Source organism: Geospiza fortis, unplaced genomic scaffold (assembly GCF_000277835.1).
Source record: "Geospiza fortis unplaced genomic scaffold, GeoFor_1.0 scaffold40, whole genome shotgun sequence".
Classification (NCBI taxonomy): Eukaryota; Metazoa; Chordata; class Aves; order Passeriformes; family Thraupidae; genus Geospiza; species Geospiza fortis.
Genome location: NW_005054297.1, coordinates 5406796 through 5431729, shown reverse-complemented (window position 1 = coordinate 5431729; position 24934 = coordinate 5406796). Strand labels below are relative to the sequence as shown.

General features: G+C 35.3%; 1 protein-coding gene across 1 annotated transcript in view; it reads right to left on the bottom strand.

Moving 5' to 3' along the window:
* The window catches only part of TBC1D19 (TBC1 domain family member 19), a 39922-nt gene that overhangs the window by 3778 nt on the left and 11210 nt on the right, over positions 1–24934 (bottom strand). Inside the window, exons 8-18 of the mRNA XM_005415620.2 lie at positions 24090–24136; positions 22434–22544; positions 21537–21609; positions 20704–20742; positions 17914–18026; positions 14160–14234; positions 13630–13692; positions 7157–7241; positions 4879–4923; positions 3651–3683; positions 1177–1286 (exon numbers count right to left, since the gene is read on the bottom strand). Of these exons, the coding sequence (XP_005415677.1) occupies positions 1177–1286; positions 3651–3683; positions 4879–4923; positions 7157–7241; positions 13630–13692; positions 14160–14234; positions 17914–18026; positions 20704–20742; positions 21537–21609; positions 22434–22544; positions 24090–24136 (794 nt within the window). The remainder of the gene's footprint in view (positions 1–1176; positions 1287–3650; positions 3684–4878; positions 4924–7156; positions 7242–13629; positions 13693–14159; positions 14235–17913; positions 18027–20703; positions 20743–21536; positions 21610–22433; positions 22545–24089; positions 24137–24934) is intronic.

The following is a 24934-nucleotide window of genomic DNA, read 5'->3' as shown; positions in this document are numbered from 1 at the left end:
ACTCATTCTGTCAAATATGGAAAACAGTAGCAGCATGTAAATGTGCATGAATTTTTAATTCAAGCAATAAAACACTATTAATGATACAGTATTCAACTCAAGTGAGAAAGGCACAAGCAATTCTAACACCTTGTCACTAAAGCCTTGCTCCTGAAATTCCATGTATGTATTAGCAACTAATATGTTCTGATAGTCCTTTACAAGTCTGAGTTACTTATGGTGTTTGTATGTCAGGGTTGAGGTACTTAATGGGTTATTATAATGTAACCTACTTGAAATATTTCCACTTTGGTGAAACAGATCTCAGTTGCACTAAAAAATAAAGGATGTGAGAAAAAGTATCTCTCCGATAAGTAAAACTAAACAGCAATAGGGAAAACTACAAAAATAGTTAAACATAAACACATTTTTAAAATTGTTTCCAAAATTACCATGGAAATGAATAGATTCTTGTTTGACCCCTTTCTCTGGTATTAAAGATGGAAAGCACGATACATAGCCTTGAAATGGTATACCAAGGATAGGATTTTCCTTTAACCAGGAAATATTTTCAAAAAGCAATGTAAATCTTCAGCACTTTTTGAAGGAAAAAATAAATATCTACTCTGTTTTATTCTTCACAAATAGAAGACAAGCCAATTTTTACAACTGTTGTATATTCAAGACAGCTGATCCTGGTCACGAACAGACAAATTATTTAAACTCATCCGGTAGTACTAAAAAGCACATAGTGTCATACCAAGATTCTTCAGTTAAAGAAACAGACACTAAATTGGTATAACAGAAACAATATCTCTATACATATATTTTAGTCCGTTACTCCAGACAATATTTTGGAGTCCATTTACATATTTTTAATGAAGGTGAATTTGTGTGACTCTTTGAACTGAAGAATCTACTGGATTAAAAAACTTGACCCTTATAAAAGACCCCATACCCTCATAAAATGAGAACTTACTATTTTAATAAGGTACATGATAGCAAAGACTAACACTGACATAGCAAACAACAATATCCACACTGGAATTACCTAATAACTTTTCCAAGCTTGCCTGAAATATTTTAGTATATTTAAAAGGATACATTTCAATCACACAGAAAACCATGCTACTATATATTATTGCTCTGTAGCAAACAGAATATCAAGTGAGTGGATTTAATTCCTAATGAACTTACAGAGGGATGAGAAGAGATGGAATGGAGTCTGAAGAAAAAACGCACATACATCTCACGGAATATCTGATACAATTTGGAAGGTTCATGGTACAGAAAACAAAGTGGAGCAACTGAAAGGATAAAATAATTATAATTGACTCAACACTGTAAACTGCTAAAAGAGTTCAATGATTAAGTGCATGAAGTATGAGGAAAAGCCAGGTAATTTATAGTACCACAATTTACAAAAACAGTACTAACCCAATTATTGAGAAAGAAGTATTCCATCACAGTCTATCATTTAATGTAAAAAGTCAAAAAAGGGAGTATGATACATTCTACATATTATTCTTACATATTTCAATAAGCTAAACCAATTAGAACCTGCTTACTACAGTGCTGGCTTCTGAACCATAAGAAATATGCTGTAAGGATAGCACCCCTAAGGTGCAAGTTTTTGATTAAACCGTCTCTAACTTTCAGTGCGCCATGGGGCCAGTGACCAGCTCCGAACTGATGCCCTATTTGTAAGACTGCTTGAAGACAGATATTGTGAAAATGAAAACATTACAAGAACAGCTTTTGGTCACTACAATAACATCACTAAGTATGACAAACTCATAGAGACATGTTTATTTCTTGCAAGATCTGTAAACCATGGACATTTGGTAGTTTACTTTTAGAAGTCTTCTAGCAGACCTGATTCAAAATAATAATTGATTACATTTGTAAAACAGCAGCTCTGAAACTTTGCTTGTTTTGTACAAGTCTAGTGTATAGATAAAACATAAAATCTGTTATATGTATGTGCTGCTCAAACATAACCATCATTCCTTGGGACTGACAGTCCATACACTCAATGCATTCTCACAGGCAGCTGTCATACCCTTTCATGAACAGCCTTTTGATCTGTCCAGTCATCATGCTGACTGGTTCACTTTATAGGCTTAATCATTTTAGCTGACAGTTTACATTTTAACACACTTATAGTTTCTATATCTACATTCACCTTCCCCTCCATTTTATTTACACTAAGCTAGGGATATGGATATATTTATCTGCATATGTATGTACACATACACACAGAGATATATGTACATTTCTTAATATATATACAGATATATGCACGTGTGAATTTATTTTCTTATCTAAGTATTAGAGAATGTGCCTTAATAACAAAAATGGTGTCTATGTATGAGAGGTAGGGTGCTAAGGTAGGGTGAGATGTTCACAGAAACCTGTATTTCCATAGGGGCCAGAAAAGCAAAGGGTGTTACCCGTGCTCATGTTTTTAATGCTTGAAGATGGAGGTGGAAAACTTGTCAGTGTGCACATGTACATAAAGGCCTGGGGGGTAACAGAACAGCCTCTGACAGCTGGCACCCTGACAGTGAATGCATGCAAACAGGAAAAAGGGTATAGGATTTTCGTAAGGACCCAGACACTTCCTCACATAGCAGCACAGCATGGAATACAGCAGATGCTCTGCTTGGTCCCAGCCACTGTGGCCAGTCTTGAGCTACATTACCATGTTTCTCCTGCCTTACTTTTCACCCTTCCTCCTCCTCAGAGCCAGCATATTCTGAGCCTGTGCAAAGAGCGAGGACAGGAGGGAGGGAGGAAAACTCACACCTCTGTTTGAGAGACACTGTTCCCAAGGGCAGAGTCAAATCCAAACATTTTGAAAAGCAGTTCACACAGAACGAGTGAACGTCTCTAAGTGAGTCCCTAAGGAAGAGTTTGTATCTTAAGTGCTCATTACTCCAAAGACTCTGGATTCCCTACTCAGGTTCAAATTTGCATTTAATATTTCAATTCCATTAATTTAATGATTGTGTCTGATCATTAAACTTCATTATTAGCAAAACATAGCATTTTAAGTATAATCTGAAAATCTGCTTGCTCTGTGATGCAACGAACATCTTTGATAAACCAAAAGAAAAAACTGAAAAGCCAAAACATCTAATCTCACATCTGCAATAGCTGCAATATGTCTGTAACCCCAGATTTTTCTGCTTTTTTTCCTAAAAATCTTGTTGATATTTGTGCTTTCCTCTATGCAGTATATTAGCAAGCATTATTTTATGTCATGGTCTTTTAACACCTCTTGTAGGTAAATGTAGAGAGCAACAGGCCTTTCAGATTATTTATGTTTTTAAGAACTTTTTTCATGGGTAACTTGGTCTACCCAGAAGTGAAACACAAGGAAAGAGCACTTTGTTGGTAAACTTTATTCCTCTATTCATACACATTAAGATGTGTAGCTTAGCTCAGCTATTAGCTCTCAAAGAAGGAATTCTCACATGGCAGCAAGCTGTAATACGAGTAAATAAAACAGCCCGAAATTTTAAAAATTATATTCAACAATCTTCATACACAAAAAACGATAAAAGCACGTACACAAGTTTAAAAGTAGCAGAAAAGTATATACAGCTTTAAACTTCAACATGAGGAAAAGCAATCCTGAGGTTTTAGCTTATGAGAGTCACACTTACCATACATAGAAAAGCCATGAAAAGGAATTACACCTGCAAAACAAAAATATTTCTTTTTTTTGTTCTTTAATAATCCTCTTTATGCATGCAAACAATATTATTCCTCCTCGCATTATCAAATTGTATTCTGCCTACATCAGGAATAAAGTATTTCCTTGTTATTGCACCTGCACAGATCTCCATCTTGTACATACCTAAGTACAGTATCACCTATGTCAGTACAACCAATGACATGCTTAAACACAAGCTATAATTCCTAGACAGTCAAGTAAAGCTCAGTTTCCATGAAGTTGATACACAGAGGCTTTGCTGATATCAGAACCTAAATTCAGATAAATGACAACCCATAAATGTCATGCACTGACAAGAATGGAATAGGAAAAAAGGGAGGCCAAGACCTCTAGTAATTCATGTAGTACTCAGATAGAACATTCACGGTACTTGACAGTTGTAGCATGACAGAGCTTGCTCCTCCTTCCCAGCTGATCTTAGCTCCCATTCACTAGATTTTATATAAGACTGCTAAGAGGTGGCTGCTTTGGCAAAGATCATAAGAACAATGCTTCATGGCTACAAAGCTGCAGGAATTGCAGAGGCAAACACAGAAAAAAGTGAAACAAAAGAACGCGCTGCAACTGACTACACTGAAATACAGAAGACATAAAAGACAAGGCCAGAGACACAGATTTAAGATTGGTGACGTAAGGCCTTGAAAGCAAGAGGAAAGAGCTTGAAATACAAATGGAGGGAAAGGATTCAATAAGGGATTGAAATGGTCAAGGTAAGAGCTGAAGAAAACAACTTTAATAACTGAAGTTATAACAACAGCAATGATATTAAAATTACATAGATCTGTTTTGTCAACACACATTTTGAAAGGAGAAGACTTTAGGGTGTGGTTTGTTAAGTACTGAAAAGCTGGGAGGTCAGCCAGTTTCAGCATTTATCATTCAAATCCTCTAAGTGCTGATACAAGACTGAATACAAGCTGCTGTATCACAAGTTGTTTTCCTTCTCCTCCCCACACATGAACACAAACTCTGTTTGTGATCACTAACACCAGGCTGAATGTGGGTTTGGAGTAGCTGCCATCCAGCTTACTCCTTTAATGAATTTCACAGAGTAATAGCCAAACATAACTTGTAATAGAAAAAGAAAATATCGTGTATTTGAGGAAAAAAAAATCCTTCCAAACTACCACTAGAGGAGGCAATAGTATAATTCATACCATTTGGAGGATAGAAAACAGCATATTCTTCCATTCCGAGTTTTCCTGTGAAGCATCAAATCACAAAGAAAATGTCATTAAGCTGTAAAAATGTATAAAGATTTAAACAATTTAAATTAAAAAGTAGATTTTAAGTTACAATTACAAAAATCATAACTAATTACATTATTGACCATCTGTCATTGTCTAAAGTGTGGCAAGCAATGCAATGGGACAGGTACAATGTCAGATACAGAACTGAAATGCAGCACCAATAAAGAAAAATGACAAACAAAAAAGAAGAGGAAAATTTCAGCAATGCTGTTCCATTGAGATTCTATCTGGGTGTGTCTTAGGAGCTCCAAAGGTGTTTGCTGCAGACCTGGAAGACAGTGAAGCTCTAGGAGGGAATAAGGGCAGACTGACCTAGGGACAGGAAAGGTCTTCAAACAGATACAACCACAGATAAAAAATATTTAAGGCATCATTAGGTCTGCAACAGAGGAAGATGGATGTTCTGATGTAACAAACAAATATTTAAGTAATCCGCTGGATACAAAAGAATTAAGTGAAGAAAATCACTGATCATATAACTTTTTTAACTTCCCTGCAAAATTAACACATTATATTATTAAACTTTATTTAACTATAGAAATTAATAATCCAAAATCCATTAATAAAATTTAACAATTTATTTAGAAATATAAACGTTTTATTAAACATAATTACAACTAATTAAAACTTGCAATTATTTTAGTTCTAAAATGAGAACATTCAACTAAAAATTTAATTAATTACATGAAAATTTATAGAATATTCTGTATAGAATATTCTGTGTACTCTTTAGCACATGGAACTTTTGTCAGGTTCAATGGAATCTGGACCTTGATATTTTCCTATAGCATAAACTGACTAAAATGAAATAAAAATTAACTTGCAAAATTCCTGCCTACTACCCCATGAAAACAAAATCCAGTATTTTCCAATTATACAAATGAGTTGTTTCATTAAACTAAAAATTATTTTCTCCTTTTCCTTTCAACAGTTTGCTTGTTGTGCAGCCAAGAATTATAATCTGGGAAGATGCGTATTTTTAGCATAAAGTACATCTCTTGGAAAATCAGCTAAAAATAGGACATACAAGCCTTTAGGATTTGCACTGCACAGATTTAGGTATCAGCAACATCATTCCCCAGGATTTGTCTAGGAATATGCAGGATGTTCTCCATTGCTGTGTTTCTGGGCTGCCACAGTTCTGTGTCTGAAGTGAGACCTGGGATCTCACTGCTATTTTGCTCTCAGGTGAGCCCTTTGTTTATTTCAGGGAGTTGGTAAAGAAAACTCCATCATTCAGTGGAAGACAGTAAAAAAAGCAGTAAAAAAGAAATTAAAAGATTGGAAAACAAACATTACTTATAGCGACTTAAGAGGCAGCAAGATGAAAACTCTCAGCAGAGGTCCGGTGCAAAAAAAGTACTTTGGCTAAATACACAGGCACCAGGAACAAGGAAATCAATGGGGATGTAGAAGATGAAGGTGTATAGGAAAAAATGTGATTGGATTACTGAATGACTCAAGAAGGAAGGCAAAATTAGGAACCTCTAGGTAAAATCAAGGCAGGTGAGGTTCTAAGACGCATGGAAACATCCAGAAGAATGGCATGAGAAGCTGGCAGAGAAGGCAAGTGGACTGAAACAAGAAATCTAAAGATTGTTAAGAAAAATAATGAGACCTCAAGTCAAAGAACATCCAAAAATAAGCTTATACTCTGGAAGATACCATGCTTTTTTAAAAAAATCAGTGCTAAATATGCTTGGTAATGCTCTACTTTCCCACACTATTGAACAGAGCCCACAGTTCTTTAGCAACATGTTCTGCTCCTGTCTACAAATATTTGCAAAATTCACTGCTTTGCAAAGACAACATTTTATAACAACTTCCAGTTGCTGAATTTATTGGAGTTGCAGAGGACAATATTGTCTATTTAAATGTCTAGCTCTAATGAAGACAGGCATTGTCATGATTTTACCATATTGTCATAGTTGTGTTTCATTTCTCCTGGTAAAACACTGCAGAACTATATACAGGAAACTGGAGTAAAAGAATAACAGTGCAATCTGCAATCAGCTTCTAAACTGTCATAATAGAATCTATGCAGAAGTCAGCTGGATACATTTTTATTAACATTCTTTAAAGGGTAGTGTACTAGGTGTAATGAACACAAAGCAAATTCACATACTTTATTAGTGCATCAGCCAACAAAAATCTACATGATCTTTTTAAAAACAACTGTTTTTACCTTGTATGTATGACTTGGGTGGGGTAGCACTACTGTAAGTAAAGTGCTCCAGTACAGATGTATCTCGGGAAAAACACAGCAGCACCTGCAGAAAAGAAAGTCAGCTGATTAGCCAGATCAAAGCAATGTCAAACAAATTTAATGTCTCAATTAGCACCTATTACATGCTATTTAAGAGAGCCAATAAGGTTGAAAGCTCTTCACCACCTTAGTTTGTTTTCCTGCTCAAATTTCCAGGCTCACTTTGAACTTGCTATAATTTTACATTCACATTCATTTGTTATCAGTTTTATATCCACATTCTTCAACCCTCCTCCTTCCCCCTTAGCAGGTGTTCATCCCCTTCTGCTACAACATTAGTGACTGTATGTGTACCTGGCTGCTTTTACAGCTTTTAGACCCTTTTTCAACTCAGTTACTATGACCTGGGGATGTTCTAGTAAGTGAAGAACTTACATTTGCTTTCATTACCAGGACGTTTACAAAATGTTTGCATGCAATTCAGCTCTTCTAAAAAACAGATCATAATGCTCCACCTTGTATCCTAAAGATCAGAAATGCACACTGTATACTCTAAAGTATATCTGGGTTTTATTGTTTACATAAATGAAAAAAACTGTATCCACAGCAACTGAGTATAAAATTAAGCAGTAAAAGCATTCATAGAAAAAAAAAACACAATAAAGAATCTCATCCTATCTGGAGTTGTAAAAATGGTAGTAATTAGTACTGTACTTAAAAATCTTCATGTTTTCACGCACTGAAAGGCTGCACTATGAAGAATGTCCCACAAGAGGGCAGACGTAAGGCAGACTTCGACTCACTGCTGACTTCTGTACACCTGAATCCCTCTCTGTTGGGGTTTAAGCCCAGCTGGAAACCAAGCATCACTGACACACTCACTCAACTCCCTCCCTCTCTCTCTCCATCCCGGTGGAATGGGGAGGAAAATCAAAGTAAAACTTGTAGGCTGAGATAAGAACAGTTTAGAAAGAGAATAATGGCAAATGATAAAAATAATGATAATAAAAGACTAATGCCAGACCCTTCCCAAACCCAGATTGCCCACCCAATTCTGGGTTACTCCCCCCAGTTTCTATACTGGGCATGACATTCTGTGATGTGGAATACTCTTTCATCACTCCTGGCTATGATCCCTTCCAGTTTCTTTTGTGTACCTCCTCACTGGCAGAGCATGAGACAAGGAAAAAGTCCTTAGGATAAACACAACTTAGCAATACCCAAAAATATCAGTGTGTTATCAACACCATTCTCATTCCCAATCCAAAACACAGCACTGTAACAGCTACTGAGAAGAAATAAACTCTACCCTAGCTGAACCCAGGACACTGCTCTTGAAGATTTTAAGAGTTTATTTTAACTGTAGTCAAGGTGTAAAAGGAGGAAATGTTTCAGTACATAATTTATTGTGAATAAAAATGAATTAATTTTCCCTTCCACTAATTGGTGCAAATATCTTCCACATATCAGCATTTGTCAAAAGGAAACAAGCAAAATGACACACCTGACTATTACTGATTTTTTTTATGGAAAGAAGGTTATATTTTGAGACTTCTTTCTTTTTTGAACCTCAAAACTATTTCTCAAATACAAACATCTTTTAAAAATGAATAATACCTTCTTTATCTCAAACAGTTTAAGCTAAATATTATTTTTCTGCAATACACAATCATGTTAATAGCTGCCAAAATATCACTGACAATAACAATGCACAGGCAAATGTAATTCTATGTGTATGTTAACTGAGGTGAACAAAAGAGAAACTAATCTGAACAGGACATAAACTATGTTTTCTCACAGGGGAAAGAATGTAACCTTCATTTGAGGCCCTCTTTTTTAGGAATACATTGTCCAGTACCAGTATCTGGAAGTCTTTAAATGAAGACTCTGCATCTTTATAAGTGATAGGCTCTAGCTCAAATCTAAGTTATGACTATACCCAAAAAACTCTAGGCAAGGTTATTTGCACGTATTCATTCTGCAGGACATAAGACTAAACTATTCAAATTGAACTTCTGGTCTGAAATAAAGAATTTACAAATCTACTAATCCATGTGTTATTTTCCTCATTAACAAAATGATAGTGCTAAAGAAAACAATGGCCCTTTTCAAATACAGAAATTTTAACCAAAATATTGGATATTCATAATCCAACTGAAAAGAAAACCACTGAATTAAAATCATTGAGGGAAAGAAAAAAAAATCCGAAGTCAAAGCTTTTATCAAAAAGAAATTACTTTATTAAAAGTACCTGTATTTTATTTCAATAGTTATGAAGAAGTAATAAAAATAAGTAAACTTTGGGAAAAAGAAAGCAAAGATATTAAAAGAATTAAATTATGTCATTTCACAGTGTTTTTCCTGAAAACAGTTGTATGATACTGAAGAGGTACCAATAATGCAACAAAATATCCTCATCATTATTTTAAGCCCAGATTTTCTCATTTTGATGGACATTTCATCTGTTCCACAACACACAAAGGACACACTCTACTCAATGACTTGGAAAACTTAAGAGGCAGTAACTAGTCATGAAAAAAAGCCATAAACCCAGAGCAAACCCAGAATTAATGTATCTGGTTTAAACTAACATTTTCATTATCTATCTTATTTAGCCAATATTTAATTCCATTTATCATATTAATAAATAATATCCCATATCACAGTGACTCATACTACAAAATTTTTCCAGTGGCTATAGAACAAAATAATTTGGCAGTAAAGCATTTGCAAATTAGGTTGGAAGAGGAAATTATCAAGGAAAATTGATAACTTTTTTCTAGAACAGCATCTGAGGAATACCACAAAATAGCAATCAAAACTAGAGCAACAAATAATTAGAAGTTTGAGATATTTTCTGCTTCAAAGCCCTGCAGTAAACTAGCCACATAATTTTTCAGAGATTTTTGGTGAGTCTTCTTCAAACTACTAAAGATAGTTTAGTCTTTTTAATGATTTTCATTCTGCAGCTACTCTTTTAGTCAGTAGAGATATAAAAAAAGGAAAACATTCAACTGGGTTATATATTGAGAATGATGAGCAAAATCTATTTCTGATTGTCTTAAAACAAAAAATTATATCATATACTAGTTCAAAGTTCTGCATAGTTTATAACCCCCTGTCTACTGCAAGTGTCAGTTAATGACTAAATAATGCCACAGTAGTCTACATAACGAATGAAAAAGAAATAGGAATCAGATTTTCACATCCCAAGATGAAGACACAGTATTAACAATAATGAAGATCATCTTTGACCATTAAATCAAGAAAAATTCTTACATGTAAATATTTAGTGAACAATTATCAATGTTTGAGTTGACATTATTCAGACAGTTTGCAAATTTCACAAAATCACAGAATAACTAGGTTGGAAAAGACCTTCAAGATCATAGAGTCCAACCCAGCCCTAACACCTCAACTAAACCATGGCACCAAGTGCCACATCCAGTCATCTTATTGATTCTGCTCATCCATCCAACCATTCCAAGTCTCTCTGCAGAGCCCTCCTACCCTCCAACACATCGACACACACTCCCAGTCATCTGCAGATTTACTGATGAAAGACTCAATCCCCTCATCCATGTCATCAATAAAGACATTGAACAGAACTGGCCCCAGCACAGACCCCTGAGGGACACCACTGGTGATTGGCTGCCAGCTGGATGCAGCACTGTTCAACACCACTTTCTGGGCCCGGCCATCCAGCCAGTTCCTAGCCCAGCACAGAGTGCTCCTGTCCAAGCCACGGGCTGCCAGCTTTTCCAGGAGTGTGCTGTGGGAGACAGCATCAAAGGCCTTGCTGAAGTCCAAATAAACAACATCCACAGCCTTTCCTGCATCCACCACGTGGGTCACCAGGTCATAAAAGGACATCAGGTTGGTCAAACTCGACCTACCTCTCCAAAACCCGTGCTGGCTGGGTCTGATATCCTGGCCATCCTGTAAGTGCTGTGTGATGACACTCAGTATAAACTGTTCCATAACCATACCTGGTAGAGAGGTCAGGCTAACTGGCCTACAATTATCAGGATCCTCCTTCCCACCCTTTTTGTGAATGGGCGTCATGTTAGCCAGCTTCCAGCCATTTAGACCTTCACCAATCAGCCAGGACTGTTGGTAAATGATGGAGAGTGGCTTTGCAAGCTTGTCTGCCATCTCCCTCATTACCCTGGGGTAGATCCCATCTGGTCCCATAAATGTTCTCCACACACTCTAAACATTTCCTGGACTGCCTCTTTTCTGCTGTATTAAGTTCCCAGCAGATGTCTGGTAGGTTAAAGTCACCTACAAGAACAAGGGCTGGTGATCCTGAAACACTCTCCTTATAGCTGCTGCTTATAGAATAAGGTGTCCACCTCTTCCTCCTGGTTGGTTGGATGATAACAGACTCCCAGTAGGATGTCAGCCTTGTTGGCCCTCCCCTTAATTCTCCCCCATAGGGACTCAACTTCATCATCATTAGTTTCAATACCCATGGTGTCAAAAGCCTCCCTAATATAAAGGACCACCTCTCCACCTCTTCTCCCTTTCCTGTCTCTTCTGAAGAGCTCGTAACCATCCAGTGCAGTACTCCAGTTATGTGACTCGTCCCACCACGTTTCCATGCTGGTGACTACATCATAGCTTTGCTGCTGTACCATGGCTTCTAGATCTTCCTATTTGTTACCCATGCTGTGTGCTTTAGTGTACGTGCACCTCAGCTGGGCTACTGATTTCACTCCTATCTCAGGCTTACCACCCTTGGGCCTGCTTCCAGAGAGCCCAGCTGCATCCCCTTCCCCCTTCAAACCTAGTTTAAAGCACTCTCAATGAGTTCCACCAATTCATGAGCTAAAATCCTTCTGCCCTTAACAGAGAGATGGGGCCCATCCAGTTCCAGCAGGCCAGGTGCCAAAAAAGTTGCCCCATGATCAAAGAACCCAAAATTCTGCCAATGACACCAACCCTTGAGCCACTTGTTGATAATGTGGGCTCTCCTATTCCTTTCATCGTTTTTCTCTGCCACCAAAGGGACTGAGAAGACCACTACCTGCTCTCCTGCCCCATCAACCACTTGACCCAGTGCCCTAAAGTCCCTTTTAATTGCCCTGATGCTCCTCTTTTCAATCTCATCACTGCCAGCCTGGAGTATCAGCAGTGGGTAATAATCAGAGGGCTGAACCAGACCAGGGAGTCTCCAAGTAAAATCCTGTACCCAGGCCCCAGGGAGGCAACAGACCTCCCTGCGGGATGGGTGTGGTCGATATATGGGGCCCTCTGCTCCCTCAGAAGGGAGGCACCTACAATGACCACCCTGATTTTCTTTTGATGTCAGTTGTGGTGATCCATCTGACAGATGAAGCATAACTGGGAGGCTCACTGGGCAGCTCATTTTCTTCTATGTCATCTGGCCAACCCCCTTGATTCAGGGCCTCATACCTATTCTGAAGTAAGCACCTGGGTAGGTGATGAGGGTTGAGAGGAAATTTTAATTCTGAAACAAGTGCAGATACAGATCTTGATATTGTGTCTATTTTAAAATGAAAATGTCATAATTTCATGAGGTTATAGTTTTAACTACTAATGTTTAAATGCTGAATTATAAGCAGATGTGCTTGAAAAAATAGTATGCTTAAACAATACTGCATATTTTTATATCTATATGGATTAAGCAGCATTAAGGACAGTATCTTGCCTAGTTAAATTACTAGCAGTTTTATGTATTCCCATCAAAGAAGAAATTATTTCATTTCACATAGCTCTAAACAAAAAATTAAGCAAGTCTAACATAACAGATATGACTAACGAAATCAAAAGCACTGCAGAAATGTTAAGTTTGCTGCATGACAGTTATGTTGACAGTGCAATCAACTACACATTAGGAAATACATAGATGTAATCTCCTTCTAATTATGGGCACCCGATAGGCACCAACAAAGATAATTCTTTATAAATTAGCTGGATTCTTGATTCCTAGAAACACTTTAGTGATGGGAGCAATCCTACAAGTAACCGTACCTGTCACTACCTTATTTAGAATCAATGTCTTTAATTTAAAAATATGTCAATATGCTTATTGCAATAGGTCACCATAAAGCAAGAGGATATTTTAAATGGAACCCTGAATATACTTCTCATGACTTAGTTTTTCTGTATACACAACAACTTTTAATTGTTGGGGGTTATTTACTGCAAAGCTGGAAAGGGGAAAAATATGGCTGACTTTGTATTTTCCAGCTTAGTGCACTGGAAAGACATTGTGTATGGCCCTTCATAGCAGGAGTTGTAGAAGCTTCCCCGGCTTAATCTGTTTAAATGTCCAAGATTGCTATGCAGAAGAGAAAGTATACACAGTGAACAGATGTATCTGCCCCACTGTACTCTGCCTTACAAAGGCAGTTCTCTCTCCAAGGATGATACAATCCCACAGAAATATACCTCCTAGGTTTTCTAACCAAAAAATAGTTACATACCTGATATAAATAATCCTCAAATACAAAATAGTAGTCATCGTTGCTTGCTGTCAGCTTTACATCCTGTAATAAAAAAATACAAGACTTTGAAGCTAAAAGACCTTTCTTCAGACTCCCATGGAGGCTAAACTTAACATGGTGATAGAAGACACTGTTTCACTTTCATTCAAAGAACTATAGCTAAGCTTAGACTCCACATTTTAAAATTAAAAAATGCTGTATTAACTTGATGATTAAGTATTCAGAGTTGAAACTTGAAATGGAAGTAGTCATACCCTGTAGGTTCTTTCTCACAAACCCAGTTACTCATTCAAATGACGATATTCCTTTATGACTTAACAGTTAACTCAAATGTCTTACACAAGAGACAACACTGGCACAAGGAATAAGTTCATAATAATAAGTTCACACTAATGATTTTTACACTTCTCAAAACCAAACCATCTAGTATTTTCTTTGTTAAAAAAACCAACAACAAGATACAAGTGTGATAAGCACATAAATTACTCACTGTTTAGTGAATTACTTACTTTGTAAATCAGGCTGTCCACTAAAAGGTTGTGTTGAATCACATTTGACTTAAGCTGTTCATAATACAAGACGTCCTAAAATTAAGAATATTACCATCATCTGTCTGAGACATGACCTGAATTTATATTTAAAGTAAAAAAATTAATTTTTTTTAATTAAAAAAATTTAAAAATTAAAAAAAAGCAATTAAAAAAAAAGAAGGATGCGTTCAACCGAAAAAAGCACTGCATGTTTATGAAGCATCTACCATGGTTTGTGTCCAAAAATGTGTTACATTTCTTATGTTATTTAAAAATTTTTCAGTTATAAAACAAAAATCTTACCATTTTCATCTGATTCAACATTTCTTCTTTGTCTGCCGAATTTTCATGTAACATTGATTTGTAAAATTTTTCTCTCTCAAAAACATGTTGCATTTTTATATAGACTGCAGCTTTTCTGAAAATTATAGGTGGTATAAAAATACCATACCTCCAAATATACTTATCTTTCCAAACTGAAATTAAGTACATTTCAGGATTGCAGTGAGCAGCCTTCTTGACCTTACAGAGCCACATCCCAAAACATTCACATTGTATCCACTTGAGAGCATAAGGGAGCTCTGAAAGGAGCTCGTGGGCAAGAGAGAGCAGTATCTTTCAGCAGAACCCAGCAAAGCTACTTTAAGCAGTATCTGGACATTCACTTTTTCTGAAATAAAGGTTTGGATTACTCAGCAACCTCTGGGTCAGCACAGTCCACCTGTGTCCTGTCACGAAATCCCTGGCACTAGAGCTACACTCACTGATGAACTACTGGCAGGTCATGACCCATTTTTAGTCACCCTTGCCATGTGATTGCACTTGCCTCTCAATCTACCCAGGACAAAACAAATACCTAATCAGATTACATAAAGAGAAAACAGACAGAAGAGTTAAAGGAAGACCCTTCCTGTGAATTCTTGAAGAAGGTCCAAAGCTTACTCTCCTTTTGCCAGAGATCTGTGAAATCTACTTGTAAAGTACATCCTTCTGCAGCCAAAGATTATGACAGTCTGTTACTGTAACTGGGTTTTCTGCTGTTTGAATGGTACAGTGGGGACTTTGGCTACTGATCCTAATCTCAAAAACCTTCTGATAAGGCAGAGATACATAATGTCCCATTATGACATTCCTACATTCCCCACAGAACTGCAGAAATACTGTGATTTATCTTGGCGTCCACGAGTATTTACCTAATTTTTTTTGCTGACATAGAAAACATTTAGAAGTAGTTTTGCTATATACAAGATGAGTTTTACTAAACACTTTTACTTACTACCTCACCTATTTATTAAGTTTTTAAACTTTGGAAACTACATTCAATAATACCTATAGCAAAGTAAAGCAATACTGATTTTTCCATGCTGGAATTTTCAGCATTAAGATTTTCCACCTATTAATTCAAAAAAGGGGGAAGAAAAAGCCTATCAGATAATGAACAAACTTCTTTCCTAAGCACTGTTTCAGCAGCATGCAGAGACTAAACAATTCTGTAACACTATGAATAGAAGGAAAAAAAATTAAACAGATTCTCAGTAAGTGTGTGCCATCCATTTCGTGCAATGAGACACACATCCCACAGGAAATAACTGTGATTCTCTGATTCAAGATCATATGATTAAAATATATATACAGCAAATTGGACTGTTTACACAGACAACATTAACTGTGACACCATTCACCTTCAAATGTTTGTCTTTGCAATCCTAAAAAGGTTCTTTTAACACAGTTTCTCCAAAGTGTACCATTACAAATGAAAACTGAGAAACAATTCATTGTCAGGCAATGTGTTTATACATTTCTAAATAATCCTGCATACAGAGCTCACAGTTTATCATTTTTATTATTACAATGCTAGATTGTTAGTATCATTCCTTGCTTGGCTGTGTATTAGCTTTATACAGAGGCTGAGCTTTACTGAATAAAATTGTCCAAACAACAATATTGGATGCTAGCACACACAGTGCTGCCCATACCAAACCCTCATAATGTTTCACATCAAAGAAAGGAAATTCACATTTCATGTGATTTAGATTCATACAGCTATAAATGTAATAGAACCTAAATTGCAAATCAGAAATATTACAGCAAGGAATGTCTGCAGACAACTCAGCTCCAGCAGAGAAACTATTCACAAGAAAAGAAGTATTAGATAAATCCATAAAGCCTATATGAAATTCAGCAGATCATAAAGCAGCTACATGTATACGGACACTGCTTTGCTATACTTCACAAAAAAGAAAGCCATGTATTCATTCTATGCAAAAAGAACATCTCTTGGCAGTAGTCACAGCTTACTTCTGTGTAAGAAACATTAGTTAATGCAATGCTTAAACTGAACCATGGCTATTCAACTTATAACACAGCTGTGGTAATCCACGTGCTGTTCTATCTGATCCATGGACAGCTTGCTAGGACTCATTCAGAGAATTGATCTTTTAAATGAATGTACTCAAAGTTCATAAAACAACTTTAACTTAGAAGCCAGGATAAAAAATTCTATGCAAAAATAGTCTTGGAAAAGAATACAGAAGATTATGACAGCTGTTACATTAGGAGAACAGTTTCAGTTTTGCATGAAGAAAAACATTTACATGCACTTTACCTCACAGCTTAAATTGTTTTCTTCAACATAGTGTATCTTGTTCCAACTTAACAACCTCTGTTTTCTATGAGGACTGAGGGTCCATTTTGTATTTCACTGTTTTTCAATCCTTTATTTCAACTATCTCAAAGGAGTAGACTAATTTCCCAGTCTGCATCACTTTATCTGCCCTTACCACTTTGTCTCAATGTTATCATTACCACTTTCTAGCCACTCACCCTCATCTTTCTAGACTTCCTTCAGCATCCTCACAAAGTACTGTCTCACCACTAATTCCTTGCACACAATCTACTCAGTTCAGTCTCAAGGCTCTGGATCTGGCAGAATGTCTCTTAAATGAAAACTTCTACTGCACTCAATCTCAGAATAAGGTATGTGTTTAAAATAGTTTCTTTTTCATCTACAGCTGACAAGTATCATTTGCAAAGTGTGTAAAAAATTATCACAAGGTAAATTATTATGTACATATAAAAGCCTCACGTCACAGTTTCCCCAGTTACGCAAAGACCTTAAAGAGGGATTTAACTTTTTAAGGTATATTAAACATAATAACTATGGCATGGCTTCAGATACTAGAAAAATTTCATTGTTGAGGACTTGCATCAAATATAAGGTACAAAGAAAAATTGTTGCAGTACAAGGGAACATAGAAACAACCCACATCTTACTAGCTCCTCTCTAAGTCTTTTTGATCGTACCTATGCAGAGTATATGCCACAATAAATAAAGCAACTTATAAGATATGTAAGTGCATATGATGACAGGGTCAAACAACCATGAAAAAGCTTTTTATAAAACTAAGCAAAGATATGAGCAGTTCAATCTTCTTCCCAGGTATTTTTTCTTGTCCCTTCTAAAAAAATCAGCATCATATAGGAAAATCTCAGGAGTCAGTCAGATCAATTGAATAATTTGTTCTACAGTATTTTGCTCACATATCTATTAAAAATTAGGAAGAGGGGCAAAGACTTCAGAGCACAGAGCTTTTTAAATCACAAAATGTTTATCAGTTTCTGTGACAATTCAGTAGAGCATTTCTATTTTGGAAAAAACATCACTAGAAGATATCTGCTTGCACTTTTGTGTTCTCACCTAGTCTTCACAGTTTACTCTCCCTTCACTACTTACCTCTGGCTGATTGGAAATGTTAAGAATGAGTGCCCACAGATCAGCTCGGAGTGCTGTTGGACATCCCTGACGAACATACTGCTGAGCTGCAGCACTATCTTGCTCTGCTAACACTGTAAGAAACAAAACAGGTAAAGAGTTGATGTAGTGTAAGACTTCCATCAAATACCTCAATTTTTAACTTCAAAAACTGGCTTACCATGCTGTAAGCATTAGCTAATAGGCAAATACGGAAAAGATCTCATTTCCACATTGCAATTTTTAAGTAATTCCTTGGGAAACAAGGCAATTAGTATTAATCAGCAAGGCTATACTAAATTTTTGTCATAAAATAGCACTTACTATGTACACATGACTATATCAAGGCTAGTTGCAGCTACTAAGCTGGCATCATGCAGAACAAGCAGCCATTTATAGCCACAAAATACTCCTGGCTTAACTATGAGTGGTATCTCAGTTCAAACAGGAGATTGTCACTCATTCTGGCTTTTTTTGTGTCTTCCATGTTAACTATATGAGTATCTTCACAGATAACTGTGGGGCAGAAATTTTCCATTCCAGAGTGTACTGTCATGTTCTCTCATTATTGATGTATTTACTCTAGAGGATAAAGACATAAAAAGATATTGGTTTGCCTTCATATTGACATAAAACAAATACTCTACTGCTGACAGGTCTGCTTATTTGGGTCACAGTTGTGAAGCTTCAGGCTACTCTGTCACAAGGGCCTCATGCTGAATACAGTACTGTATATACCATAGAACAGATTATCTCGTTCCCTACTTCAATCTATAAACCTGAAAGAAAAACATCTTCAGCTATTGTAATCTGGTAAAAGTGTACCTCACCAAGCGTGTGTGATTAACTGTACCCTGATACCCAAAATGTCTTTCACAAAAGAGAGAGTTGGGAGAAATTTCTGTGTTATTATCTAGACATTACATCGGTGTTCAACTGCTACTCCGAAGTTTCCAAATCCACTTCCTCTAATTTTTCTGAAGTGTCTATGAAACAGCTCACTTTTCTGTATCTCATTGAATTTGATATTCACAGTATCTGCTCTGCTATGACTTAGAAGGATGAGGTTTGGAATTAAATATCTATCTAATTGATTTTTCTTTCCTTCCCTTTTTGCTTAAATACTGAATAGACCAGCTTGCCAAATATTTGTTTAACTTGCAGAGCTCTAACACAGACATTTCTGTGATCCTTTGTTCCTGCATGAAGAGGGCAGAAAAACCCCATTCCTACATTCCCCACAGAACTTCAGAAATATTGTGATTCATCTGGGCATCCATGAGTATTTACCTTATTTTTCTTACTGACACAGAAAATATTAAGAAGTAGTTTTGGTATATACAAGACGGGCTTTACTAAACACGATAAAATAAAATCCTCAGACTTGGCAGCAGATCTAATATAAAAGCAAAATCAACACCTCAGTGGCAAACAAAGTCATAACTAACACCTGTTAGAGCATGCAGCAGGACTCCCACTGAATTAAAAGGGATTTCAGTTTTTGGTCAAGCTAAGGTATTCTCTAGAATAGAGCCTCTCAGTATAGAAAATATGAAGAATATATACATATATATATATATATATATATATATACATATACATATACATGACAAATATGAATGACAATGTGGAGTTGAATGAATGGCTCAAGAAGTCCAGAAAATATAGTTTATTTGGAAGAATGGGAAAAGAACAGAGAGGTGGACAGTACCTAATGAGTTGCTCTTGGATTAGAAAATTGACAAGATTAGAATTGACAAAATTAGAAAGATTACAACAAAAGAGAGAAAGAAAGGGAGAAAGAGAGAAAGAGAAGAAAAAGAAAGAAAGAAAAGAAAGAAAGAAAAGAAAGAAAGAAAGAGGGGAGAGAAAGAGAAAGAGAAAGAGAAAGAGAGAGAGAGAGAGAGAGAGAGAGAGAGAGAAAGAAAGAAAGAAAGAAAGAAAGAAAGAAAGAAAGAAAGAAAGAAAGAAAGAAAGAAAGAAAGAAAGAAAGATAGATCATTGTTTTGCTACTGCAACAAAAAAATCAGGATGAAGCACTACTTTTGGGACAGTATCCTGCCAATTTTTTCCTTTGATGCTAATGTTCAGCGGGGATCAGAAGAGACAGTAATGAGTAAACATTGGTGTATTTCAACCATTCCTTGTATGCTTCTTCTATAAGCAAACTTAAACTATTAAATTATTTCTTTTAACTTCCCCTTCCTTTTGTAGGTTATTTCTTAACCTACAAAAACAATCCTGGAACTTTTCAGAAAAAGCAGTATAAAGAGACAAGTAAGTGAATATTCCATAGTGGCTAATATGGAATACTAATACTAATTGCTAATACTGCAATATCCTGCAATTGCAACTGATTATTAAAAAGACTATTCTGACACAAAGGCATAGATCCCATTACAATATTGAGATATTTGTGTGCAGAGAAGGGACTCCACAGAATTTTGATTTTAAACTGAAATTCATTAGTGGAATAAGTTAAGTTGCCACCAAAAAGATGTCTATGTGCTTCCTGCTTTGTTTTTATTGAAATACCTGTGGAGATTTTTATCTGATAGCTACTGGTAGACTGCAAATGTTTGCATTTCTGTCCCTGTCCCTGTCTAAATGATAACAGTATTAGTGATTGTCTATCCAAATTACAATGGTATTACTGATAATGCTTTGTCCTAGTCTAAGTTTTTAAAATTCTAAGAGGTCCATGCAAATATAAATTTACTAAATGCATTCTTAACTACTCAGAGTTTATTACAGATAAAAACAGATCCATACCTTTCTGCCCAACACGTACATGTTCATTTTCAAAGAACTCTAGAAAATAAAAACACAGAAAAGCATGGCAAAAAATAAATGAAAAAGACACCCCAGCTGATAATGTATTTCATATTTTTAACACACATAATTACATTCAGTTGCTATTTATTACTAATATCACTACAAGTTAACCTGCACCAGAGTCAAAATTCTTTTTCAAAAACTAATTTTCTGTTTCAAAAACACAAATATCAAAGCAGCACTATACTACGCAATTTTCAACTAGGCAAGTTTCCATTTAAAAAGAAAAATCCCATGATACTATAGTGATTTCCATTTTTATGTGGAAATACCATTTTAAAGCCTCTTCCTAGAGCAACAGATTCATATATGGAAAACCAACAGAGATTTTATGCTCTTTAAGTTACTGAATGTTAATATATGGATATGTCCTGTAATATTTTGACAACAGTTATTTTAAGTGTTTGTATGCATATATGTATATATATATGTATAAAAAATACACCTATCTGTTAGCTGGATTAACATTTACTGATAATTTTTTTATTTCTGGAAACAGGCTATGTGGTAGATCCTGAAGTGTTCAAACATGTTAAAATTAATGTATTCTCTACTTAAGATGATGACTTTAAAACTTCTCCAAATCTGACTCTTCATATATGCAATGTTTTCTATTATTAGCTATATTTTACTATGAAAATCCCTACAATCATAGTTACAGAACAAATATTTATAGTTTACTATGGAAAAAATACACTTTTTTAAATAACTTCGAAGGATTCTACTCATTAGTGTTCTGTCTGAATGAGTGGAGCATGGCATTAGCTTACCAGGAGGCACTTGTGCTGAATCATCAATACCTAGCTGTCCTATATTTAAGCCTAGTTCACTAAAGTCTTCTTTCTGAAAAGGAACAGAACCATAACAAAGTAATTAATATGTTTAATTCTCTAAATCATTTGAGATTTCTTTTGAAAGGCTTAATGTGAATATTTTCTGAACCACATTAAGTTCTTCTAATGCATACATTTGAAACAGAATCTCACATCAATTCTTACTCTAGTTTTAGATATAAGCCCCAGTCTGCATGTCAAGTATGAGCTACACCTGGATGTAGTGAAGTGGTGAATGAAAGATTGGGTTTAGGATCTCTAATTCCCATCTCTTTTCCAACCCAGGGGAAGGTTTTTCTACTAGCATATAATCTGCAAGAGCCTCATCAATGAAGCATTGAGGAAAACTCTCCCATATAAGACACTAGTACTCAAACATTTATTTTCATTTACAACCTGACAATAAAGGGATTTAAAATTATATTGAGAAGAAAGTCAGAAGCTTTCTCATTGTCAGGCTACTGATCCTGTACAGAATCTGCAGAATTGAGATGTGCTACAAGTTTGAAGTTTCTTGTACAGAAGAAAAATGATTAAGTGAATAACATGTACAGAAGTGTATTTTTGGCACAAATTAAACCTGTGTAGCATAAAATGAAAACTTCTCTATTGGCAGAAATTTTACTGGTTATGTTTTATTTTTCATTTAAAACATTTTTTTCATAGAATTTCTTTATGCTGTGTATTTTAACTACATATTTAGATCGATTTTCACTTTCAAAAGGAAAAATTTATGATTATACTAATATTCATTTTTATTAGTTAGAATAATTTTCATTAGAAAGAAAAAAAAAACTCTTAGAGAAACTTCTTATAAGAAAAAAATGTACTTACCAATTCTGGAATATCTTTAACTTTTAAGGGAACCTGAATTAATCCCAGATGATTTCTGAAACTAGGCTGCTCTCCATTTTCATAATTTGGGTTTCGAAGATTCATCAGTACCTTAAAAATTGTAGCTCTGTCATTTCTTGCTTACATTCAGAACTCTTCTCAACATCATCAGCATTACAAACAGAACATTCACCATAAAATACTTTCCCCCAACTTATATACATATATATGCACAAATGATCACATTATACCTCAACATTTTCAAAATCAAAATGTATTGAAATTTTTAAGGAAGCTAATATAGTCTACTTTGAAAAGTCAGCTCAATAAAAAAGCAGAAATAATTTTTAATATACACAATTAAGTGCTGGCTACATAGTAATGTCTTGACTAAAATTTACTTTCTCATTTAAGCTATACCAACAACATATTTGTGACGGCTGCAGTATCCAGGATATTCTTCAGCATTACTTTTCTCTGAAAGAATTTTTATCCATCTTCTTACACAGGCAATCTTACAGAGCTTCCAAAAAAAGTGCTACACAACTTGCTACTAAAATAATTCTTTACTAAATAATAATATATCAAAATATCTTCTTTCATATAAGAAAAAGAAATTACAGAATTGAAAACTTAAAGCAAACATAATTTAAAGGACAAGGAATCATCTGAAGGTAAGTACCTGCGATGTATAAAGGAATTTACAGTCTCTTACATATTGTTAACCCAAGGTATAGGTTTTTATATGATGTTGAACTGTAAAGATTCTTTCTACCATGAATTTCCAGCTCCTATGAAATTCTCTCATAACATTGTACCTCTACAGTTCTCACTCTTGTAAGTATTCTAATACCATATAATCTCACTGTCAGACTTGTTAATTTAAAGAAACTGCAAACTCTGGAAAGAAAACAGCATAAAAGAAAAAGAGTGATCATGAGGGTCACTAAATAAAGCTAATTATTTACAGATCTCAGATTAAAAACACACCATGGCTGTTAGTACAATGATGGAAAACAAAATAAATAAAATATTTTCAACATTATTTTGATTAACTGAACAAAAGGAGTGATATGTAATAAGTACTGTTTTACTATTACGTTCTTTGCTTGAATCATAGAAAATGATGAATAATACTGACATTTAAGACTTTAAAGATTCCATAGTCACCAATTTTTTAATGGTCTAGTTTGATCATATACAAAAGCCTTGAAATTCCACACAGTCCTGTTTCATGTTTGATTTTTTACAACCTTCCTAGATGACCTACAATTACAACTGCATACAAGTCTGCAATCAAACAGTCTATTGGCTTCACATATTGTGATTTATGAGCTCAATATATTGGGATTGAAAATGTAAAATGGTTTACAAAATCACTTGAGAATTGCTCTCCAAGGAAAAAAAATTGGGCCCAGACTATGCTTTAGAGAAGTTTACCACAGGTTTAATTTAAAACTGCAGTTAAAAAGTAAAAAAGGGACAATAGCGTTTTGTTTTGTAAACCAAACATGGATTCATAAAAACCATGCCAAATTTCACTTGCTACAAATAACAACTAGTATGAAATACACTTAGCAATTATTTTTCCCACTTCATATAAAAGACTATAATGGATACAAGCCAATGGCTGAGTATTGTTTCATAGAGGCTTACCTCAAGAAAATCTTTAGGTGCATAAACAGGCCGGAAAAGACTTAGATCTGAAGTAAGATTTCAATGACACTATGTTAAAACCAAAAGATCAAAAACAAATGTGCCATATTTATAACACAATCTAGCAATTTAAATAACAGATTAGAGCGAAGATCAAAATAACATCCTCACAAGTATCATGGCAACAACTACCACATATTCTGTCATGATTATGCTACTGATAATTGCCTTATTTTTTTAAACCTCAGATAAATGAAGAGGAGGGTGTTCTTCAAGGTCCCTTCCAGATCAAACCATTCTATGATTCTGTGAAGAGAACAGCAGTCACAGGAAGCTTTTACTTAATCCTCCTAAGTGTTTACACTGAATCACTTCTAAGACTTAGGAAAGATATGATTTTCAAAAGCAAGGTGTTTTTCAACAGATTAGATTATTGAATTACACACACTGCTGTCAAATGAAAACTGGGGAGCAGTACTAAAAAATCCATAAAAAGTGTTTGCCATCAGAGAGGTGGTAGTGTAATACAAACCAGCACCTCTGCAAAATCCTTTTTAAGGAACTTGGCTATGAACTAGCGTGAGAGTTAGCCTTGCTTTCCCCAAGTATGATATCCCTGATTATTCTGTGAAAGAGTTATTTTTATCTTTTGTCAAGAAAACATCTGAGCTTAATTATCCACAGTTCTGAAGATTTTCTGTTAGCCTAAGTTTACAATAAGAGGAGCTGTCTTCTAGTTGAATAACTCTCTAAAGCACTGGAATATGGAATAAGACACAACAACCTCTCAGTAATGATTCAATGTTAGTACAGTAACTTGAAACAAAATAACAAGGAAATAAATA